We start from the raw sequence: 23,418 nt of genomic DNA, 5'->3' as shown, positions 1-23,418 counted from the left end.
AAATCAAATCATACCCAGGTTTAGCTATGGTGAGGTTTGACTGTGCCAACTTATTAGCCTCAGCTCTGCTCTGTTTCCCTGTTCCCCTCATGTTGCCTCTAGCTTTTTCCTCTCATCTCCTCCCTGTTCTCTCCATCTCTCTCCATTCCCCCATCTTCTCTCTGTCTCACCACCTTCCTCTCTCCCTCTCCCCAGAACCTCCCGAGTTAAGCCTGCCCCCCTGCTAGGAGCCGTTTAACAAATACTCACACCCTGACCTCACCCCACCATTATTTCTTTTAAGAATATTCTCTCATTCCCTCATTCTGATCTCCTTTCTCTTTCTCTCCCGTTCGCCTCCTTTGCTTTTTGCCCCAGCTGAGCCTTTTTATTGCACATTAAAAAGCAGGCAACATCTGGAGCTTTTCATGACACACAGCTAGTCACAGCTTTGCTGCTAACACATGCATGCACATGTGCACACTCACTCGCACACACTATTTCTGCACATTCTCACGCTCTATGGTCGATCCAAAGTGACTAGTGATTGGCATTAATCACAGAGACTTTTAAGGTATCCTGTGTGTGTGTGTGTGTATGTGTGTGTGCGTGTGTGTGTGCGTGTATGCGTAGTGTGCCTGTGTGTGTGTAATTTTGCATGTTTGTGATGAACCTGCTGCTGTTGGAATGTGCCTGTTGCTTTGCCTCGCTGCATTCTCACAGTCCTCCCAGTTAAATGATTAATTATGCATAAAAGGAGTTCCGCTGATTGCATGCCAGTGTAATTGTCACCCATGGGAAATGAATGTGATATAACATACAGGAACTGTACTGTCTTGGCACATGGCAAACACTGAAACTATCAGTAGATAAACACTCTTAAATCATTTTCAGAGTGCAGTCAGTGCTCCTTCAAATGTCTTACACGTTTGCTTCCATGTGAACACGGCTCCTGATGAGTTTTTTTTTTTTTTTTTTTTCCCACGCCAGTCCAGTCTTTCAATCTGCTGGATTGTAGAGTTCAGTATAGTTTGTCTGTGTAACAAAGTATTTTAGGGCTGTGCCAAAAATCTTGTCATGATAAAATGTATCATATCAGGCTATCAATAATTACCTACCTATAATTATCAGATAATTATTATGTCACATTTAAAGGCTACTTTTGGCTTCTCATTGAAATCAGAAGAATTCAGAGGGCTTTTAGTCTTTTAGTTAACCAAAACAATCCAGCATGCAGTTTGTGTGTGCTGTGTGTGTCTCCCTCGTAACCGGGCATGCAGCTGGACCGTCCTCTATCCCTGCCACGTGACTGACAGTTTGTCTGCCATTTGCGTGCCTGCTATCTATTCTTGCCACGTGATTGGCTGTTTGTGTGTCTAGCACAGAATATAATTATGTTTAAATTCATTGACATTTTTATTGAATGTTTTTTAATATTTGTACTGATGAAAAATACTGTATATTGCAGTCATTTTTGCAATTGTTTTATTGCCCAGCTCTAGTATATTCATACATGCCATTTTGGTTGACCTTGAAGTGCAACTTAGTGTCTTTATGACTAAGAGTGGAAATTAGCTATCAGGTAAACCTTCTCTGTACGCTTGACTAGTCACCTTGACATCCTCAGAGCTGAAAACATGATTACCGTTTGAGAGGAAAAAAATGTCATTTTCAAATCAAAACATGTCCATGTTTGCTCTGAAACAAAGTGAGTATTACATAGTGAGCAAGCAGAGCATCCGGTTCCCATACATATTGCCATACAGGTGGCTGGCAAAAATATTCCCTGGAGTGCTACTGTACAAGCCTGACTCATCAGCTGCCCAGTGAAGCAAATGGCAGGTCCAACCATTCCATTCACATCTTCACACACTACTTTGACATGAACAAATTCAACTCGACAGTCCAGGGAAACATTAACTATTTTAGCTACCTGGATGTGCAGTGAGAGATGGAGGTGGGGTGGGTGACAGATTAGAAGCTGTCAGTCATGTTAGCCAGCCAACCAGAGGCTCACAGTAGTTGTAAACTTCATGCAGGTGTTTCCTCTGCACTGGTTTACCTCTGAAAGTTCTCTAAGGGCTTGGTGTATAGGCTACATTCTTTACCATGTTATGTTATGGCTGGATGAAACTCTGCTGAACTGTTCACCCTAGCTGCCGGGGTAGCCTGACTTCCTCCAGTACCTCATGTTGTGTCAGTACTTGTTCTATAGGTGGATTTGTATCGAGTGCCTTATGTCCCAATTACAGCAGTTTTAACCTGTTTTTGTGACAGCTGAGTACACGTCTACTCTCGTTTGTGTTTCCAGAGAGCTCAGTTTGTTTTTCTTGTAATGATGAATTTTTACTGACTCTTTAGTCTTTAGATTGATCCGAAGGAGGTTGGCTTGTGCTTGATGGGAGAATTAAGATTGGGTTTCCCTTCAAGTTAGTGTCCATTGTTCCGTGGTCTTTCATTACAGGTTAGAGTTTCCCTGTGGGCTATGGTTATGGTCTGCCTGGAGTTAGGTCTTTACAAGGACAAGTGTCAGGGACAAAATGATCACCAGGAATTAAGGCACCCTACCCCTTCCTTCCAAGATGTAGGTCACACAAAGTTCAACGTTTTGGACAATTTTCATTTAAATCAAATTCCTAAAGCATCATAGCATTCATTCTACTTTTACCACAGTGTCTTCTTCTAGCCCAGGGGTTGCAGCTATCCCTTGAAGCTCACTGCTCTATCAGTCTGCCGATATTTTCACCATGCACTGGAGTGATCATAGTGTAAATAGTACCACAGTGAGCTGATGTGCTCCACTTTGCAGTTAGGAAAGTCTGCAAGTCGCTCTCTCAACTTTGAATTCATGTTTTAATGAGTTACACCCCCTCACAGACCACATCCCCTCCATTCATCCTTCTCCCTCTGACCCTCCATCCCTCCATCCATTCCATTACTTCTCTATTTTACCAGCAAGTTATTAAAGTAGATCTTATTAAAAGGTGGGAGAAAAAGCTAATCTATATTTGCATTCAGTCTATAGCAATTCATTAATATTATGACATTTACAGGGAGCTCGGCAGGGCCCCGGCTGCCTGCTACCCTTTTCCCTCCCTGAAATGTTAATTTAAAAAGTTCTGTCTTTGTAATGGAATAAGAAATCCTCTCTTGCCCTATCAATTCTGTGCGTCTGGTGAGGAATACTAATTCATCTGCAGTTCCAATTTAGACAGCATGTCACTCTGATGGAATAAGAAAAAACAGAATTGGTTTTAAAGTCCTTAATGCCATGAGTTGTGTGTATTTCTCTTTTCTGCTGTGCATGGGAAATGATAGAGCTCTTTTTCCATATCTTGGGAGAGTGTTGGTGCGCGTGTGTGCACGTGTGTATGCGTATGTGGGAGTGTGTGTGTGTGTGTGTGTCTTGTTGCCTGATGGCCTGTGTATTTTCTGTTGCTATATTTTTTTAAACTCCAGGCTCCGAAGTATGTGTTCAGTGCCAAGAACAACAATCAAGCGATTTAAATAGAATGAAAAATAAATTTGAATTGGATTGATTCCTTTGTCTTCCAGACTACTCACCATGTGTACGAGGCACTTTGGCAGCGTGGTCGCACAGACTATACGGACATACAAGACAGACCAGTTCCCCCTGCTCCTCATAGTCATGGGCAAACGCACATCCAACGAAGTTTTAAATGTTATTCAAGGTAATTATTTCTAAGTTAATGTAAAAAGCAAAGTATAAAGCTCAAATCGCATCACTGTGTCCTTTCCAGACTGTATGGGTGGGGTTTTTTTTCAAGTTGTTTGGTATAATTCTCTTAATTGTTTTGTTTGTTGGTTTTATTCCTTATCAGGTAATTCGACAGTGGATGAACTCATGATGAGGTTAATGGGAGCGATGGAGATCTTCACAGCACAGCAACAAGAGGACATCAAAGATGAGGTGAGGTTGGAGCTCAGTTCTACATCAATGACAAGCTCTGTCTGTTAGAGATGTGGAAAGTTGTTTGGATTAGTTAAAAAAAAACATGCAGGTTGATTCTGTTTACCGCTGGTAATGTTTTTTTCTGTTATGGATGCTCTTTCATTTCAAATGAAAATAATAAGAAAAATAACAATAAGAATAATTCATTACAGATTATTTGCAGTAATTTTAACTTTAGAAAGTTTTATATTGATTTCTAACACAAGGAGCATCTTTTTTTTTGCTCATTTTTTGGTGATTATTTGGTACCGAGCTTGTAGAAGTGAGGGTGACCTTCTCTGTGGTTGTGTTTTTAACTGAAAAACAGTATTTCTGTTATTGGGCAGCTATTACGTTTTGGAACTTCATGAACATTTTGGTTACTGTAGTTTGGCAAGCACCTGCCTGTGGTGTACCTCATCATAATGTTGACCAATCAAATTGTCTCCATCAGGAGATACACTGGAGTTTTAAATCTGTTGACAACCAAAATGAGAGTTTTTCAACTTTCTGTTATGATAACACAATAATTTAGGCGACTTTACATCCTGCATACATCAGGTCCTTTGTTACATTTGTTAAATCTACAACTGAGAAATCAGATTCTCGGTGCAGTGTACTTTTCTGATGCTGCATTTAGGCAACTTTATATGTTGGAGTCTCTGCTGGACAGTGAGAGATAACTGTATAAAAAATTGTAACTTTAATGTGCAGAAAGTGTGTAATGTGCTCCTTGTATAGCTTGTATAGCATTGTATAACTCTACACAAGGTTTGCAGGAAGACAAATGCTTATAGATTAAAGTCGTCCTTCTGCTGGCTACATATTTTCTAGACTTAAAGTGGCATCAGACCCTTACAAATAGGGTGTGTAAGCATTAGCCACCACATGCCACTAAATCTTTGGACATGGTTTGTCAGATTGCCTGTTCCACCAGACACTTAAGTGGGTAAACAATCTCAAAATTTTGACGTCCAAAACTTGACTTTTTATTTTTGCCTTTATTTGATTTTTAGCAAGTCACCATGGCCTGAAGAATAAAAATGTTTGCCTCCCTTCCTGCTTTCAGAATCAGGTGTACATTTTCTCTGGTCAGAGCCTCAAACATTTAGCTAAGCATTTGAAATTCCACCCAGAGATGTGAAGCTAAATGGGAAGAACATGAAAGTGGTTTAGACAGTCCTCCACTCTTGGGTTCCCATCCAAACCACCTGTTTTTGGGTTGAATTTAAACATTCACATTCTGTTTTTGCTGGCCCCACTCCACTGTTAATAGACTTCAAAATGGTTACCACATGAAGTATTGTAATGCTAACATGTAGCATTTGTATTGCTAAATGCTAAGCTAAGGTTTTCTAGACAGAGTCCTAACAACCCAAGCTGCACCCTCAAGTGCCTGGACCGGTCATTTGTTTCTGTAACTACAGTCATAAAACATAACCTGTCACTTAATATGAGGTTGGGAAGACGGCCTGTGGTTGGGACAGCTGAGCTGCTCTGGTACTCTGGGTAATACAGTGGTCTGCTGGAGAGATTCATGCTGGGACAGATCAGAAGGCATTGTTAGACTATGGCCTATTTGGAATGACAAGCAGAGAATACATACCATTGTCGGAAGCAGAGAAGGCCTACCGCACAATTCACCTCGTTTCCATTTAGTTTTAGTTTACTGTGCCAGCTACAGTCTTTGGTCTTTGAATAGGCACAGGATACAGACTCCGCTCTCATTCAGTCTAGTGTGTAGGCAGCGCTGTGCTGTGTCTGTCAACTGCCTCCGTTAATCCAATAGAAAGTGGACAAACACCATTAGGGCTCACACTCCATAGAAGAAAGTCAGGGAAAAGTGGTGCTAGTCTTTCATGTCGGAGACAGGAATCTGGGACAGTACGACAGGGAGGTCCCCTCTCTGTCAAAGACTTTCACCTGACCCCCTGAACCACTTGTCTTTGTCACAGTCAAACAGTCAGCTCCTCCTTTAAACAGATGTTTACTCAGTGACATCAAACAAGAGAGACAATACTCTGTATGTTTTTGTCCTATATTCCACGCAGGTTCTCTGTAGAGTTTTGTGAGTATTATAGTAATCATGCTCTGTGTCTTTTTCTATATATATGAAATTTGAATAATTTGAGATAAGAGGTCTACAGGTGACTGTTTTGTTCGGTAGCTGCAATAAGAACCATATATGTTTCTATTCTACTGCATTTGCATTTCAGCTGACACGCTGCCGAGTTGCTTGCAGTCAACTAAGTGCAGTCCAGTTAGATCTGTAGATCATTCCTAAGACTCCAGTCTTACTTCTCACATCATATACTACATATGAATACTTTGACTCCAACAGTGCGCAAGTGATTAAATCTTGCTCATACTCTCTTCTGTTCCCACGCTTTTCTGTTAGCTTTCTATCTCTTGTTTGACTACAGTAGCTGTTGTAGGTGTGTGTCACACCATATTACGAGCTGAACAGTTAAACAGTCTGCCAGCCAGCTAGCCTGTCACAGCTGCACAATCTTAATAATGCTGATGTGACAGTGGCCATAGCATCTCAATCATGGGAACTGTGGTTGAGGAATGAGTGCTGTCACACACACAGCCTGAGGGTTAGACTTGCTCAGGTGGGTGTGTGACTCTTGAGTGACAACTATTCTGTTTGTCATTATTATTGCTACTTTATTCCAGCTTTATATTGGATTAGTCACTCTCAGCACACGTCAAATAACCATTAACTGCAACAAGCAGCAAGTGGTATTCAAACTATGAGCAGTGGTGTCAGCTCAGGTTGTGTCAACTGTACGTTCAGTACTTTCTTACAGATATACACTACTCATAAAAAGTTAGGGATATTCGGCTTTCAGGTGAAATTTCAGGATGAACCTAAAATGCATTATAACCTTTACAGGTGAACTTAATGTGACCTTCTGTAAACTTTTGAATGCACATATCCAACTGTTCAATGTTTCAGTACTTTTTGCACAAGTTGCTGTTCTCTAACAAGGAGTTTAACGGCAAAATTCACATCAGGTGTTTGATGTTCCAGCTCATCGAGGTCGTATCATTAGGGAACGGCTGCTGGAGACTGGGGTACCTCGAATGGAGTGGCCTGCACTTTCTCAGACCTGCATCCCATAGAAAACCTATGGGATCAGCTGAGTCGCCGTGTAGAGGCTCGGAGCTCTGTACCCCAGAACCTCAATGTCCTGAGGGCCGCCCTTCAAGAAGAGTGGGATGCCATGCCTCAGCAGACAATAAGTCGACTTGTGAACAGCATGAGACGTCGTTGTCAAGCTGTAATTGATGCTCAAGGGCACATGACAAGTTATTGACACTGACATTTTTTGTTGTGGTATATCCACCACTGTTGTTGGCTTTTGTTTCAAGAAATTGTTTGAGATGAGGAAATCACCAGTGTATGCTCCAGTGTATATAATATCACTGTAGCGTGAACTTTTTACATTTTCCATAAATTTCACCCAAAAGCCAAATATCCCTAACTTTTTGTGAGTAGTGTATATACATATATAAATCACTCGATAATTCTGAAATACCTTTATATCATGTTGTTCAGGGTAGATATGTAAATATGAAGCCCTCCATCCAGTACCAGCCTTTCATAACTCTGAATAAAATGTTTGTCCAAGGTTATGTCCCAATGAATTCCTAACAACCTAAGATTTGTTGTGGTGTTGTGTTTAGACAGCACCAGACAAAACCGTCACTTGTGTTTTAGCAATATAGTTTTAACACTCGTTTTTTAGCACTGTTAAAACATTAAGGGATGAGTCAGATAAATAAGAAATATGATTTGGACCATTGTAAGGTTATACAGGTTGTACAGCTGCTGAGGAAGGATATGAAATCTGTCACCACTTCACAATGAGTGAAGTGTGTTAATTTCCCAGGCGTGGCCTGGCAGAGGCAGAGGGAAATGGGCTGTGATAATGTCACAAGATGCAGCAGAGAGTATAACTCATGATGAAAACATGATTTACCAGTCTGATCATTCATCATTAGTACTAATAACCACAGTAATTTCAATATATCCTAAAGCTGACCAGACCTATCCCGTCTCCGGGGTTAAGTCAACCATAAGACTGCACTAATCTCGTCTTCAGTGTACCGTTCTCAAGCACTGGTGAACTTACTTGTCTCCTGTCCTTTCCTTCACTCTCTGTCTCCTGTCTTTCTGCTCTTCCCCTCCTCTCCTCTCCCAGCACAGACTCAGACACGACCACAGACGTCTACCCAACTCAGACATTCCACTTTGACATCGACTTTTGTGTCTGTCTGGAAACGCAGCAGCTGGACAGCCACATTCCGACCAAAACCAACCTCACTGACTCCTCAGTCATTCCTATGGTTGTCTGTATTTTAGCTTAGTAGTTAGTAACCGGCTGACTACTCACAGCAGATTGCTGTGAGTGTGCTGAGTGTGCCCAGCCTCAAGGGCCAATTTCAGGTCACTTCACATGCACTTCATGTGAACAGCAGCCTTGTATACCCCCAAGCGTGTTAAAAAAAAAAAAAAAAAAAAAGTGGAGCTAAAGATATAGAAATAAATAATACATAATAAATAAACATAACATAAAAAATAACATTTTATCTAGTTAGAAATTATATATACTCTGGTTCAATACAATAATGTAATGTAATAATTAGCAGCAGTTAGATTCCAAAACACTGGATATGATTTGGACTGTCCAATGTTAATATTCAGCTTAATATCAACTGACAGAAAGTTGGTAAGCTCAGGATTTTCATTGGACAGTCCAAATAAAGTGTGATGCAGTGCCTAATCTATTTCTTTATAATGAGCTATTGAGCGGATTGCCATGAAATTCTCCCATAATCGCTTGCATTCCCCCAACATGAGCCAAGCCAGCAGGGCAACACTGTTGGAGGGTCCATGTGAGTTTAATAACTTTTCATACATTAGAATCGTACAACAACTGTATCACACACAACTTTTTCTCACCAACAAGTGTGTGACCTTGTTGCATGGCTCAGCAGCTGTGCATTGTTGATGGTCACTTTGGTGCTTTTGTCCCTCTCTGCTATTCTTTTACTGTTTCCTTTCAACAGTCACCTATTATGTGAACCAAAAGCACAAATGTATCCTTTGCATTTTCAGATTCAGTATAACAATACACACTGTCCTTTCGTTTAGCACCGGCCTCACTGCGTGTTCGCCCTCTGATCACTACAATACGCTTACCTTGCCACATCCTGACTGGCGCACAGCATGGGCTTTCAGAATATAGGAAACAAATGACTGTGTGCTATTAACACAATGGGCACACTTGTTTAGTCCCTGTCTTTCTAAAACACTTTGTAGCCACAGCAGGTACAAAGAGAAAAAGCGCCTGTCCCCTTCCCTCTGTACAAACAGGAAGAGAGAGGCAGCGTGAATAAAAGAGGAGGGGACGGTGAAATGGAGACGAGGAGGGAGAGCATAAAGGAGGCTCAGGGTCTGGTAAAGGAAGACCTGGGCAGAATGGATTCCTCTCTGGTGCTACTCTTTCATACCTGGTGTTTGTACATAACCACACATGGCATTCTGGGTTTTCTTTTGTTTGGCTCTTTCTGGCTCCCACGCCCAGCCCCTCAGCTTAGATGTTTTGTCCTTGTGTATTTTTTTTTAATGGTGTCTGCTAATGGGCCCCCTTTTCTTTCTGTCTCCCTCTACGCAGGATGAACGTGAGGCGAGAGAGATGGTGAAGAGAGAACAAGATGAGGCCTACCGTCTGTCTTTAGAGGCTGATCGCAAGAAGGTACATAAATTAGGGCTCAAATCTGCCTCTACTGTATGGCTGGCATTTGATCTTGTTGATAAAGTACACAATGCATGTACACCATGTGCTTTCCTGATTTAAAAAAAACAAAACAAAAACAAACGTTTGGGGTTGGTATTGACACTATTGCTTCTCTTTGGTAGGAGTTTTAGCTTAAGTGTGCCTCTTGTAAAACTGTTTCCCATACAGTGGAAAACAACAACTGTTTGAGTGGCCCACCAGGGTGAATTGCCATCCCCTCAAATAAATATTTGTCTTGGATTCATTTTGGATGTTTCGATTCATGAAGTAGTCAGTTCTCTACAGTGTAGTTTTCAAACAGTCAAGATTTAATGCCACGTAGCACTGATGGCATGTTAGTAAACTGCATTGATTACTGTTCATTACACCTATGAGGCATTATATCTGTGATCATTTGGCCTGTGGTGTTTTTTTTTGTTTGTTTGTTTTTTTGTTTGTTTGTTTTTTGTTTTGATTTTTTTCCCAATCCAAACATAGCTTTGATAATCAGAGGGAAGTATAGCAGGTAATGTTGCAATGCCATTACCTCATACTTGACTGGGACACTTTAGTAGCACTTTTACTACCCCATTCACTGAACAAAAAGAAAGTGAAAAGACACCCTGAATGAAACATGTTAACAGTAATAAAGTATTGCAGTCCAAAAGGCATTTTGACTTGGACTCTGTTCTCAGATCCCATCTGATGAAATTCAGACATACTTGAACTTGATTCTGTTGCAGAGAGAAGCCCAGGAGAGGGAAGAGGCCGAACAGGTGCGCCTGGAACAGATGAGGAAGGAGCAGGAAGAAGAGAAGGAGGTAAGGACAATTACCTCCTGTCAGCTCAAACTCACACTGTACAAATTAGTCCAAATAATATTTAATCTCTCTGTATTGAGATATAGATAGATAGATAGATAGATAGATAGATAGATAGATAGATAGAGATGTGTGTGTGTGTGTTTTTTTAATTTTTATTTATTTATTTAATTGTTTTTTTACAAAGAGCACATGTTCTCCAAAAGAGGCACTCTAGGAGCCTAGGGTATAATATAGGCCAAATGCAGAGGCATTATCTGTGAACATAATTGAAACTGACAAATAAAGTTTTAAATGATAAATTTCACATGCTCTATTTTCAGTTTTATTAGCAGCATGAATGCATTTTAGGAGCTAGTTAAACAGGAAGACTGCAGAACCCAGCAGTCAGTTGTCCCGCTGTCACTTCAAAATAATGAGTCAATTAGATTGTGGTATTGATAAAAGCTGCCAGGCAGTGAAGCATGCTGTACTGGAGTTGTGTGTGTGGTGTAGGGGAGCACACTTCAAGCTGTTTTAGATCTGAAAGGCCCTAATTACAGTGAAGCCCATCCCCGCAAATACCACCTTACATACACACAAGTTATTGTTCCATTTGACTTCCATTTAAGTTATAGTGGTACAGCACGCAGCCTCATATTGAAATCCAAATGAATAAAAGACTTGGGTAAATTATACACACACATACACATATATGCACGCACGCACACACACACACACACACACGGCCTGAGCAAACACATATTCACTTGAAAACAATTATTGTATGTGAAGAGGGGGCCAACACACACACTCTCTCTCTCTCATGCACACAGGAAAACAATAATTGTCTGCGAGGATGGCACCAGTGTTGTAATATAGTCCATAGTAATACAGTGTAGTGCCCGCTGATTGTTGTTTACTCAGCAGCAGTGAGCCTCGGGGCACTGGGAGGTATCGGGTGACCCGGCTTGCTCAGGTGATTTGTCACTTAAGTTAAACAGACAACAACAAAAGAGCTGCAGGCCAGGCCTTCTTAATTATATCACTGTAGTCCACTAACCAAACCATGTGTGCGCACATGTGTGTTTTAAACAACAAAAGCCATCATGACCCTGTCCTTCTTAATTATATCACTCCTGTCTGACCGCGCTTCATGGTTTCCATGCTTTCTCCTGTGCCAACAGACTAGCGTTGTGCTACAGTCGAGATAGTCACAAATATGAGACCCAACGGCAGCTGATTTCTTAAACTGTCGGTCAGGACTTAAAATGGTATTGCATGAAATCTGCGCACAAAATAAAGCTGATGAGGTGTTGATCACCGGCACAAAAAACTCTCACCTCAGTGAAGAGTTTAATCATGTTGCATGCGTTGCTAAAATGTAAACTGTTGCCATGTATGTTGTCATGAGCTGTCTTATGTTTTCATTTGACTGGGTAATTGGTCATCAGTTTATAATAATCACCAGATGCACAAACCTCTAACTTATAAGTACCTGTTGTGTTATTCTCATGTCGAAGACCAAGAAGAGGGTTTTATACTGAAACATCAGTGAAGAAATCAGGCATTTGGCAGGAGTTTATGATGCTTTTATCCTGCTTTTTTCGGGACTTAAAATGAGTCAGAGGTACAGATCTCCTTTTGTCCAAACTTGGCAAGATTTGTTGTCCTCTGCAGTTGCAGTTCTATCTGTTTGATAGACAATCAAACAGATAGAAAATTACTAACTTTATCTATCCCTGTGTGGCTTTAGGAAAATTCTGTTGTCATGATACCAACAAACAAACAAACAAACAAAACATTAAAATGCTTAAACTTCTAAAAAAAAATGAACAAAACAAATGTTGAATATATCACCCAAACTTCTGACATATTAACATATGACCAGTAATCACAAAGGTGGTGCTGTGGTTAATCATTTTTCCAGTTGAGTCCCTTGCAAAAAAAGAATTCATGTTAGCTTTTATTTTTAAATAATTTTCAGCTGTGACTTATGAGGCAGTAACCTAGTACACACACTGCACACAAAAACAGCAGCAGCCACCAGAGAGAGGACAATACCGCTGGGAAGGCTTTCTCTGTGATTTTGTGCCTTTGTTCAAAGAAGAGGCAGATGAAAGTAAGAGTAAGTGCATCGAGGGAGGGAGCTCTCTGTGTGTGCATGTGTGTATGCTCGTGTGTGTGTGTATGTTCCATGTGGCTGTGTGGGCTGACATTACTATTTACCACCTTCAGGGGGTCTTAGCATACAGTAGTGTGGCTGTCAGGTGCGTGTCTCCTTCCCACCCCGTCATCTGTTTGCTTTCTGTGGTTAGCTGAGCAGAGCAGGGGAGGTGGATAAATGGATGGATGCTTCTGACTGCGTGTGTGGAACAACCAGGGCTCCAGGCTCGACCAGGCGTGTGTCCTGTGGTTTCTTTAGGGACGCTACTCCTCATTTGGGTGTGTGTCTGCACTTGTGTATGTGGTTGACTAACAGAGTGTTTCTTTGTCGTTGTGTGTCCACCACCACACATGTCCTCCTGTGTGTGTGTGTGTGTGTGTGTGTGTGTGTGTGTTCGTCCCTTGGGGCCCCTTTAACTCAGTCAGCATCAGCTCTTACACCTGAGGGAGCCGGGATAACGGAGCGGCACGCGCCCTGCCCTGCCCACCCAACACCAGAAGCTGCTAATGAGCTACTGTTGTACACTCTTATGAAATATAATTGCATTATGGTGTGTAAATAAAGCCGGGGCGTGTTGTCACAGCATATGCTCCCCGGCTGGCCCAACAGGAACAACAAGCTGGGGGGAAGGAGGGGAGTGGCAGGAGCAGAGAGCAGGAGGGGGGCTCGTGGGACAGGCTGGAACCTGGTCTTTGGGACACAGGAGAGATGATTAGCTTTGCCGTTGAAGATGACAGTTGAGGGTTTTGCACCAACAAAGCCACCGTCATTGTACTGTGGTGTAAACGGTCTTGACTTTGTGTTGGTGTTGAAAGGTGAATAAACCTTGTTTGTACAAGAAGATATCAGGACTGATTTCCTCTTATGAGACAAGACTTTAAGTCACACAGTATAGGTCATAGACACAGAGATATGAAGCAACTAAATCCAAAATCTCTTGAATTGGCTGATTAAGGAACAGGAAGGAACCACTTGGTGTATGCTGAACCATAGTTTGACACACTGAAATGCTAGTTTGCAACCTGTGGAGCCCTGGCAGGCATCAGGGAACAGGGTGAGACACAAGACAACTAATTTAATCACATTTCTCAGGACAACAAGAGCCTCAGATCAGTGTGAGGCAGTAGTGCTGTCATTTCATTGGGGGCAACTTTTTGGCTTGTTTGCTGTCCACAGTTGCACAGTGTATCATCATCTTTACAATTACTAATATTATTGATGAATCTTGGGTAGGTTTCATAGAGGTAATCACAAAGAGGTAGTTAAGCTGGAAAAATATACTGTACTAAAGAGTTAACCACTTCTTGTCTGCTCGGGAATTCCCATCTAAACTATCTGCTCTTAGATCATGTCAGCATCTGTGTAATGCTAATCGCTATATCTCAACTGTAAGGTCCATGTGTGTGTAGTAGCTACACCACTGGTCTTTCTCCCTCCAGTCAACACTCTGGATTAATAGGTAACACTTTATTTGGACTGTCCAGTGTTAATATTCAACTTAGTTTCAACCATTTTAGTGTGGTGGGTACCACTTTAAATGACCTCCCTCAGCTCCAGCTCAGCGAGAGTTTTCAACAAGGCCCGAACAATCCTTGCTGCGCCATCTCACCCTCTGGCTGTGGAATTTGAGTTGCTCCCGTCTGGCCGCAGATACAGATTGCCTTGGTGCAGGACAAACAGACTTAAGATCTCTTTTGTTACTGCTGCCATCAACGTCCTCAGTGTGTTTTGTCTCCCATTTGTGGAAGTGTTGTTTTGTTTATCATTTGTGGAAGTGTTTTTTGTTTTGTTGGTTATTGTATTCTAGATGTGATTGCTGCTGGCTGTACTACAGTTTTCCCCTCAGGGATAATAAAGCTGACATTGACCTTGACCTTGAACTGTATATTTAGCCTTAAGTGGTATAAAGTTGATACTCTTGTGAAAGTCAACTGACACTAACTCGAGTGTCTGTATTGACTCACTTATGAATTCAACTATTACAAAATTGACACTTGGATGAATATTAATGTTGGTTAGTCCAAATAAAGTGTGACCATGGTATTTCTTTACACATTTGTCTTTTACAAAGGAAATCCACCAGAGGGTTTGCTGCGTACAATAATGGAAAGAGTAATAAGTGGTCTGTGATTCTGAGGTGTCCCAAATCATATTTTGAAATATGCAGTTGGCACCCTGATCTGTGTTGTGACTGCAGCCTAACTCTTTATTGTCTTTCCTCTGGTTGCAGGCCATCCGCTTGTCGTTGGAGCAGGCCCTACCGCCGGAGCCCGACGACGAGCCGGGAGAGCAAATCAGCAAGCTGCGTATCCGCACACCAAGCGGCGAGTTCCTGGAGCGGCGTTTCCTGGGCAGCTGCAAGCTCCAGGTCCTCTTTGACTTTGTGGCCTCCAAGGGATACCCCTTCGACGAGTTCAAGCTGCTCACCACCTTCCCCCGTAGAAATGTGCGTGGTACACTCACTCTCTTCACACACACACACACACACACACACACGAGGACACAAAGCATTCACCACTTTCTCACACAGACATATACATATCCACTGAAAGGGCTTTCTAGACTAACACACTAAAGCTGTTAAATACACAGCAGGGAAGGGAAAGCCATTTTCACCAAGATGGGAGATGAATTATCCCTTCATCCCCTGTCGTTTTAGTGAAGTCAGTCACTACAGTCCTCTGTCCCTCAAGCACAAATGAGTGATAAATTTCTCTGTACCAAGGCAAGCAGCAGCAGGCTGAGCAGTGCTCTCAGCCACAGCTAGCGTCTCTGCTGGAGAGATCCACAGTTGTAATTGGCTCTTTCCTCATGACCTGCAATCTGCTTGGTGTGCTGCCACCTCGACCTCAGGCCACAGCCGGCTGAGGAGGGAAATAAGGACACTAGTTAGAGGATATTTGGTTGTTTTCATATTTTTGTTAGTTCCTCTTTTTTTCATAATTATTATTTTGTCTTTAAGTTTGAGCGTCTGCTGCATGCTCTGATGCGTGAGTGTCTGTGTTTACTCATACCTGTGACTGAGAGAGTTAAGCCAACTGTAAATCCATCCACCTGCGCACATGTGTTATTCAGTGAATATTAATTAGTATCAGTCCGCTGTGAATACAGTACATTATGTTTGTGTCAGGAAACAGTTGTCAGCACTAACAGTAGTATTCTCTGTGGCTCCTCTGCTGTAGCCTGGTAGCAGCCAGCTAGCTACAGCCAGTCATTAGGGGGCCGGGTTGTCGTGCTCTGTGGAAGCTAGCTAATGAGCACTGTTTTAACTACCAGCTTAATTAGCCATGCTGCTAGAAACAAAAATGGGATTTCCATTAATCGAGAGGAGTGCAAGTGGAGGGCGGATGGTGATAGTTGGGAAGAGGTGTGCGCAAGTGTGTGTGTGTGTGTGTGTAGGCTTGCCCGGGCAGTGTGCCATTGTAGTCTGTAGGGACCAGTGGGGCACAAACACCTCCAACTAACACACACATTAACGACTAGCTCACACACTTCATTTCGTCACAATCACACACTTCAACACATACACAAATATTTTCAAGCAAACACATGCCCCGCTCACAACTTTGTCACTTAAAGGATTCACAGTTGTCTCTTTATAATCAAGAGTAAACATGTGTTTGAGACAGAGATAAAGATGTGTCTGCATCGCAGATGAAATTCCGGCAGAAACAGGATGGGAGGATTAGGGGGGTAGAGAGGAGAGAAGTGGATGGCGACAGTGCAGAACTAGTGGAAAAAGAACAGAGATGAGAAAAGCTTAAACAAAGAAATGATTTAATCAGAGAAACAATTTGAGAGAGGGGAGGATAGAAAAAGACAAGCGGAGAAGATATTAAAAAGAAGAAGATGGGAGATAATTCCAGAAAACAAAAAGGCAGGAGATTTGGGGAAAGAGAGGAGGAAAGCAGATCAGTGGCAGTGCCAGTATGAGGCTGTGAACACAGGCCCTTGTCTAATCCTGCAGCTCTGTGTTGTAATTAAATGAGAGGGAGCAATGAGAGCCTCCATCCCGTCCAGACGCTCTCACTGTTGCTCTGCCAGGATCAGAGGATAGAGGATAGACCACTATTGCATTTGTAATACACCACAACTGTTGAAACCTTCTTTCCCTTTTCTAGTTTTCGACGGCTTTGTTCAGTGTCACTCTTTCTCTTGCTCTTTTCCATCTCTGTCTTCCCACCTTATTTTCCATCGCATTTGTCCAACTGTAGCAGCAGAAATTAGTTGTCTTATTAGTTTCAGTTTGAGAACTTTCAGTTTAGTTGGGTCTAATTTCTCTGGCGGGAAACGAGCAGGACTGGCAAGGAAGAAAGGACTGTGGTGAGTCAGTAAATGAGTGTACAAATGTCTGGTAACAGTTTGATTCTCATCTCTTAATCAACTTTTTGACACTTTTTTGAGAAAGAAACAGAGAGCCAAATCGGGTATCTTTGTCTTGTGCGTGTGCCACCTTCCTGTAACTTAGCCAACAAGGGGTCTATTAGTCTCCGATTTTTGGATTCAGTCTCTTCCTCAACATTTGGTATCAGTGGCTTATCTCTTCAGTACTACAGCAGGCCTTACATTGGCATCATTTGTACTAGGCTTAGCCGTGCTCAGGGAACTAACCCTTTCTTCGTTTCTATGACTGTCAGAGAGTTTGAGAAGAGGGGGAGACTATTAGTGTTTCAGTTTTCAGCTTTCAAGAATTTCCTCCCTTGTCTTTGACACTGGGTGATCTCAGATCGCTGCTTGGAGGCCTAAAATGTTCTTCCCTCAGTTAGCGGTGAGCATGTTTAGACTGCCGGTATAATAACCAATCCAGTTGTTCGCTCAGCAATCATAGACACGCAAACACTGCCTAACTAGTGTATTTTTCCTCTCGCTGTGATACTGTACTCTGTTCCTGGTTTCACCTTCTCTTAATCCATCTCCCAGCTCTGTCTCAATCTAATGTAAGGAGCATGTGAACCAGCCCGAATGATTCTCAGACAAAACTTAAGATGCAGAGAAAATAAACAGTGCTATAGAAGAAGCTCTGCGCTGTACCGAAATAGGTTTTACATCTGTTACACCAGTGTGTTTTTCCTCCAGTATGTGGTATCTGAAAGAGTCAAGTTAACAGGACCAACTATTGCAGTTTATTGTTAAAGTAGTTTCATTCATGGCTGTTTCCTCGAGACGGTCTTTATAATATCCTGTCCATGTATCGTGACGCCAGCTCTGTGGCTCCTGTGATGTTATAGCTTCATTTAGTCATATGGCATTATGGATATGGAGGGAATAAGTGTATGTGTGTGTATGTTGCCTTGGCTCCATCCTGGGCCGTGTACAGAGGCCAGAGTCTCCCCTTGTCTCCTCATGTTAAAAACTGTTCTCGCCATCACTTTCCCTGGGGATCTCATCCCCCCTCGCAGCCTTTAGCCGTCTCCCTCCCCTCTTCCCTCCGTTTTTCCCCCATCTCCCTCCCGCCTGTTCCCTTCTCTCCCTGCGCCCATACCTCCTTCTCTCCTGCTCATGCCTTGAAACATTTTCGTTGCCTTTCTACCCTAATTCCCTTATGTGCCGTTTGCCTCTCTACCAGCTCTCCATGCCTCTATTGCATTTTTACCCTGACTTGTTCATTCTTATTTTCTCCTCTTCTCCATTCCCCACGTTTCTCCTCTACCCCCTCCCTCGTCTGTGCGGCGCAGTCCTCCCTTTGAAGTGCCGTACTCTGGTCTGTTCTTTTCTGTTCACGCCCCGGCGCTACGTGTTGTCATCGCTCCTGGCACCAGATAATGATCTCCCACTGCTTTTGTAATTGGCCAAATAAACACTTGACAACACTAGTTTAAAACAGACAAGTTATTTGGTTTTAATTAACATAGTAGGGCCTGTAATGGCTTCATTAAAAATGCGTTATTTCAGCTGCGCGTTTGATTATGTTGGAAACGGACATCTTGAGGGCCTGTGTTTATTTTCCCTTTCTTTCTCTCGCTCTCCCTTTTTTTCCCTCTTGCTTAGCATTGCTTAGCGTCGCCTCCCCTCTTATCAATGTGTTTTATTTGTCGGGATGTGGAAGTGATTCACGGCGATTCTGCCATGTATTTTAAACTTCACCTCAAGCGCTAATTAACCTGAATTAACCATGAGGAATTCTGTTATTTGCTAATGAAAATTACATGGAGTTGATATTAGCCGATTAATTTATTGGCAGATTATTTATGATACATCCAAATATTTTCATACAATTTTTCATAGGGAAAGAAAGACAAAATATCTAAGATTGCCGAGAGATGCCATCTGTCTTTTTGTAGGGTTCCAGGTTTTAAAATTAGACTTGCCGATAATTAGTTCTTTCTCACTGTATAATATCTTCTGATTTTATTATTTCATGCATGCCGAGTTCAACTCAATTTTTATCCATTCAAATTATGATGCATTTTTAATTAACAAGCAGAAAAACCTTGTTGTATAAAGGCTATTTAGTCATTTGGAAATCTTTTGAAATAATTCACTTTCTTTAATTAGTCCGGCAATTCCCCTAATTCAACAAGTAACTGATTGGTTTGATCCAAATTGGTTGATTGAATCTATATTGACTCAAGGTTGAGAACAAACTGCAAACCAGAGAGCTAGATTGTGTCTGTCTTATGAATGTATGTATGTATGTATGCATGGCTGTATGTAGTTGCAGGAGGAGAGAATATGGCTTAGGCAGAGCAGAGGAAAAACAACAGCTTTGTTTGTTGACAGATGCCTCCATGCTTATGGTCTGTTAATTGGATAACAATGTAAACAATCACCGATGGCGCCCGTCTCCTGTGTCAGTGTGGCATCTTGTTTCCCTACTTTCTTTTTCAGAGTCAGATGCTGCTTTTCCCCCGTTTCCTCTCCCCGGTGCACGTTTGCGCACCACGAACACAAGCTCGCGCCTGAATTCACTGTGGGCACACACATCCACACACACCTTTGCTTAGTTTGCATACATACACACACACGCACGCACACACACACACACACACCTGCTCCACCCCAAAGCCTCATTTACTCCTACCTGATGCTGTGGTGTCATAACAGCCTGTCGGGTTCATTAGCATGGCAGCCATTTGTGAAGCGCCGCTCCCGAGGTGGGAAAAGGAACTAAGCAGCCGTGTTGGTCGCTTTCCCTGAATCTGTTTGCTGCATGCACGCACGCACTCACACACACACACACACACACCATTTTATTTCTCAGCATGCCGTCTCGGCACCCCGCGGTGCTATGAGGCGGTTAACTAGGTGAGGTGCATGAGGTTGATGTGACAGCCCCTCCCTGTCAGCACCAGGCTGCCCAGGACCCCGTCGAGAAGTCAAGAGTCTAAATGACACATTGAAATGAAGACAAGGAGATGAAAAACATGAAGTCAAAGACACTTCCATCGGTGTGACATTTCCAAGCACCCTTGGGAGTTGGATAGATTGCCTGATGTTGATATGTCCGCTTCTCCTAATTTCATTACCCTTTACCCTCATCTTTTCTGTCTTACCCTTTTCACTGAATTCTCAGATCACATTTCTGTTGTTAGATGCAGCTGATCTCTAAAGATGGTCGTTTTTGAAATTTTGAAAAAATAATAATTTACACATATCCTCACTGTTGGGTGAAAAACCTGCATCTCCAAAATGTCAACTTTTCACGAACTGAGAAAAACAGCCTTTTCTTTAGCTTGACCAGGTAATTTAGAGTTTATCCAGTCAGCCCTCTAATAGTTTCATGAGGACCATGCATTGCTGAATTCCCTAAACCCGTAGAGGGGCATGTAATCCTTCAAACTAAAGTTGAAAAATAAAATCAACAAAATGAGTATTTCATGTGACAATATCAATATGTTCATTGACTGGAATTTATGTACAGAGGACAATTCACTGTGGTAATCTTACACTTTTGCGTTAAACAGTCTGATTGTCCTGGTCCTGATTACAGTGACGGAGACAATCGGCGCTGTCTCCAGAAGCTAAAGGTGAAGCTAGGTGAAGTTCTCGCTCGGTTCACGATCAGAGTTCACGTTTCATTCCCTACAATGGAAGGCCTTACACACCTATCACTGTGTCTGCTGTGAGGTTGACCTTTACCCATGCTCACATTGTCCTTTGACCTTCTGGGGCAGGTACAGCGAGCTGCTTAATTATCTTGCCACGGTGTTAGAATAGGAGCCCTAATCAGAGGTGCTGACACCACAGGCACCAGATAAGCCCTGGACGCATCTCGATGTCACACCGCCTCACTGTCACATGGCCCGTTCAGCCCAGGTGTTAGACCGGCCCTATGTAACACGACCTCTTCAGTGATTAGCTCACATAAGCTAAGAGGCCCACAAGCTGGGTGGGTGTCACAGTGTGTGTGTGTGTGTGTGTGTGTGTGTGTCTATGTCTGTGTATCCCATTTTAACAGCACAAGTTAGACCCCCTTTACGTCAAAATGGCTAACTTGATCAGCTCCGTTGTGGGTGGTACTGGATTATTCCTGTTCCTCCTTGAGTATTGAACACCGACATGCTGTGTTTCTCTGTCTGCCACCACAGGCTACGTTACTGTTTGACCTTTATAATAGGCAAATTAGTCATTATTAACCGCCGAAAAAACAGTTCTCCCAGTTCGCCTCTCACACACTCGCACACAAGCAATAAGAGAAAACACACACACACTCTCTCTCACACCAAGACCGGCCTGTCCTGCAACCTTCGGTGGTTTGTTCTGGATCGGAGCTTTCTTAAGAAAACAAACCCAACGGACCTCTTAGGGAAACGAAGCGCTGGCTGCTCAGATTACTGCCTCCCTGTCTAGCCTTTTAAACATGATGTTAGAATAATACACAGCGTACACACACTCTCACACACACATTCACTCAAGGCAGTGGGCGCTAACACACTTTGCTCTTTTCTAAGCTGGATGGTGGAGCATATATGGCGGGACAGTCACCGGGGGATTTAACCCAGTGCTGAATGACTGAATGTAAGATATTAAAGCGCTGTCTGTTTGGTGATGGTCTAATGTTCTCTCTCTAACCCCTCTTCTCTCTCTCTCTCTCTCTCTCTCTCTCTCTCTCTCTCTCTCTCTCTCTCTCTCTCTCTCTCTCTCCCTCCCTAGATCACCCAGTTGGATCCAGGGTCCACTCTGTTGGAGGCCAAGTTGTTTCCGCAGGAGACGCTCTTCCTGGAGGCGAAAGAGTAGGAACTGGCCGCCCTAAAGGCCAAACAGACTGACTGACTGACAAACTGGCTGACACACACTTGTCACCGAGCATGGGCCCCTCCAAATCTGGGCCTAGAGATACACACACACACACACACACACACACACACACACACACATACACACACACACACAAATCCCACCACCTCAGACATGCATAAACACACCGGCATGCACATACAAACAAAGACACACACACACACACACACACACACACGTTAAGTAAGCTTCTCTGCTCTCGGCCTGGTCGTGGTACATGAATGCCTAGTGTACACGTAACGCACAGAGGAGCAAAGACTGTTTCACAAGCACACAGCCAAACACTCGTTTCTCCTCTCCCTCCCTCCCTCTCCTGTCTTCTTCTCCCTCTTCCTCTCCCTCTCTCTATCTCTTTCTGTCATCTTCCCTCTCTCCCTGCTTTCCTTCCCCTCTCTCTCTCTCTCCCTCTCTCTCGCCCCTTCACCTAAAGACGACTGTGGTGTCATGGTTTTCTCTCACAACACGAACACAACACAGTATGATAAAAGAATTAAAGAGACTGAGTAGACAAAACATTGTCACGATTTCAAAACAAAAAAAAAAGGACTTCCTTCTCTCTACGTCCAACACACCAAGGCTGCTTTTTTTAGAACATGTTTTTTTGTGTTTGAAGTAAAGAAATGCTAAAAAAATAAAATAAAATAAAATAAACAGCAAGAAGAGACGTTACTCGGAGAAGGATGGACTCATATCCACCTGTATTTGCCTCCCCGTTGCCCGCAGACTCCACCTTTCACTCCAGCAGTGATGCCCCCTCTGCCCCTCCCCACCCCATGTCTCACCCCTTGCACCCTTTGGTCCACTATCAGCCAGACGGACCGGACGTCCCGCCCCGAGGATCTACTGTGCCCTTTTCTCTCCGCTTCCCCTGGTTTTAACATCTGCTGCTCCACAAGCCAACAAATTGCTCAGTTGTTCAGTTTTCTTTTTTCTTCTTTTTCTTTTCTTTTTTTCTTGATCCTTTTTAAGTTTGATGCTGTATTAGTTTTAGTTTGATATACATTATATAAAATATATATGAACATGGATGCGTCTCACCCAGAAATCTGTTGAAATGCATCACAGCACACACACACACACACACACACAAATGATCAATTCTTTCCTGGATTCAGACTGTGAAGTGTTTTTCTTTGGTAAATGGAGGTTTTACAAAGGTTCTTTATGAAGTTATAAAGGGCATAAAAATCTTGTTTTAACCGGGCTCCGAGTAAATAGATTAAATATTATGACATGCTCTGGTGCTCTACTGTATGGTAGAGTTTTCATAAAGCTGTTAGTGGAGAGAGGAGGGTGGGTGGGGGGTTTCCTTTGAGAGTCTAGGCCTCATCAAATGATAAATGGAAGTGTTTGCAGAACACGACGTACACGTCAGCAAACTCATGAGGGTTTCCTTTTATAGAACAATCTCAAAGGGTCAAGATCCCAATCTTAACAAATTTGTGGTTTCTCGGTTAGCTGTGAAAACTTGGTGTCTCTGTCTTAATCTCTCTC

At 42.7% G+C, this 23,418-nt stretch overlaps 1 protein-coding gene across 1 annotated transcript in view; it reads left to right on the top strand.

The window, feature by feature from the left end:
- The window catches only part of faf1 (Fas (TNFRSF6) associated factor 1), a 70,562-nt gene extending 47,610 nt beyond the window's left edge, over positions 1-22,952 (top strand). The window contains exons 14-19 of the mRNA XM_030050087.1: positions 3,535-3,671; positions 3,822-3,910; positions 9,619-9,699; positions 10,464-10,541; positions 14,918-15,133; positions 21,781-22,952. Coding sequence (XP_029905947.1) covers positions 3,535-3,671; positions 3,822-3,910; positions 9,619-9,699; positions 10,464-10,541; positions 14,918-15,133; positions 21,781-21,864 — 685 coding nt within the window. The 3' untranslated portion in view covers positions 21,865-22,952. The remainder of the gene's footprint in view (positions 1-3,534; positions 3,672-3,821; positions 3,911-9,618; positions 9,700-10,463; positions 10,542-14,917; positions 15,134-21,780) is intronic.
- The last annotated feature ends 466 nt before the right edge of the window (positions 22,953-23,418 follow it).

The sequence above is a fragment of the Myripristis murdjan genome, chromosome 4 (assembly GCF_902150065.1).
Source record: "Myripristis murdjan chromosome 4, fMyrMur1.1, whole genome shotgun sequence".
NCBI classification, from domain to species: Eukaryota; Metazoa; Chordata; class Actinopteri; order Holocentriformes; family Holocentridae; genus Myripristis; species Myripristis murdjan.
This window is presented reverse-complemented; position numbering and strand designations above follow the sequence as displayed.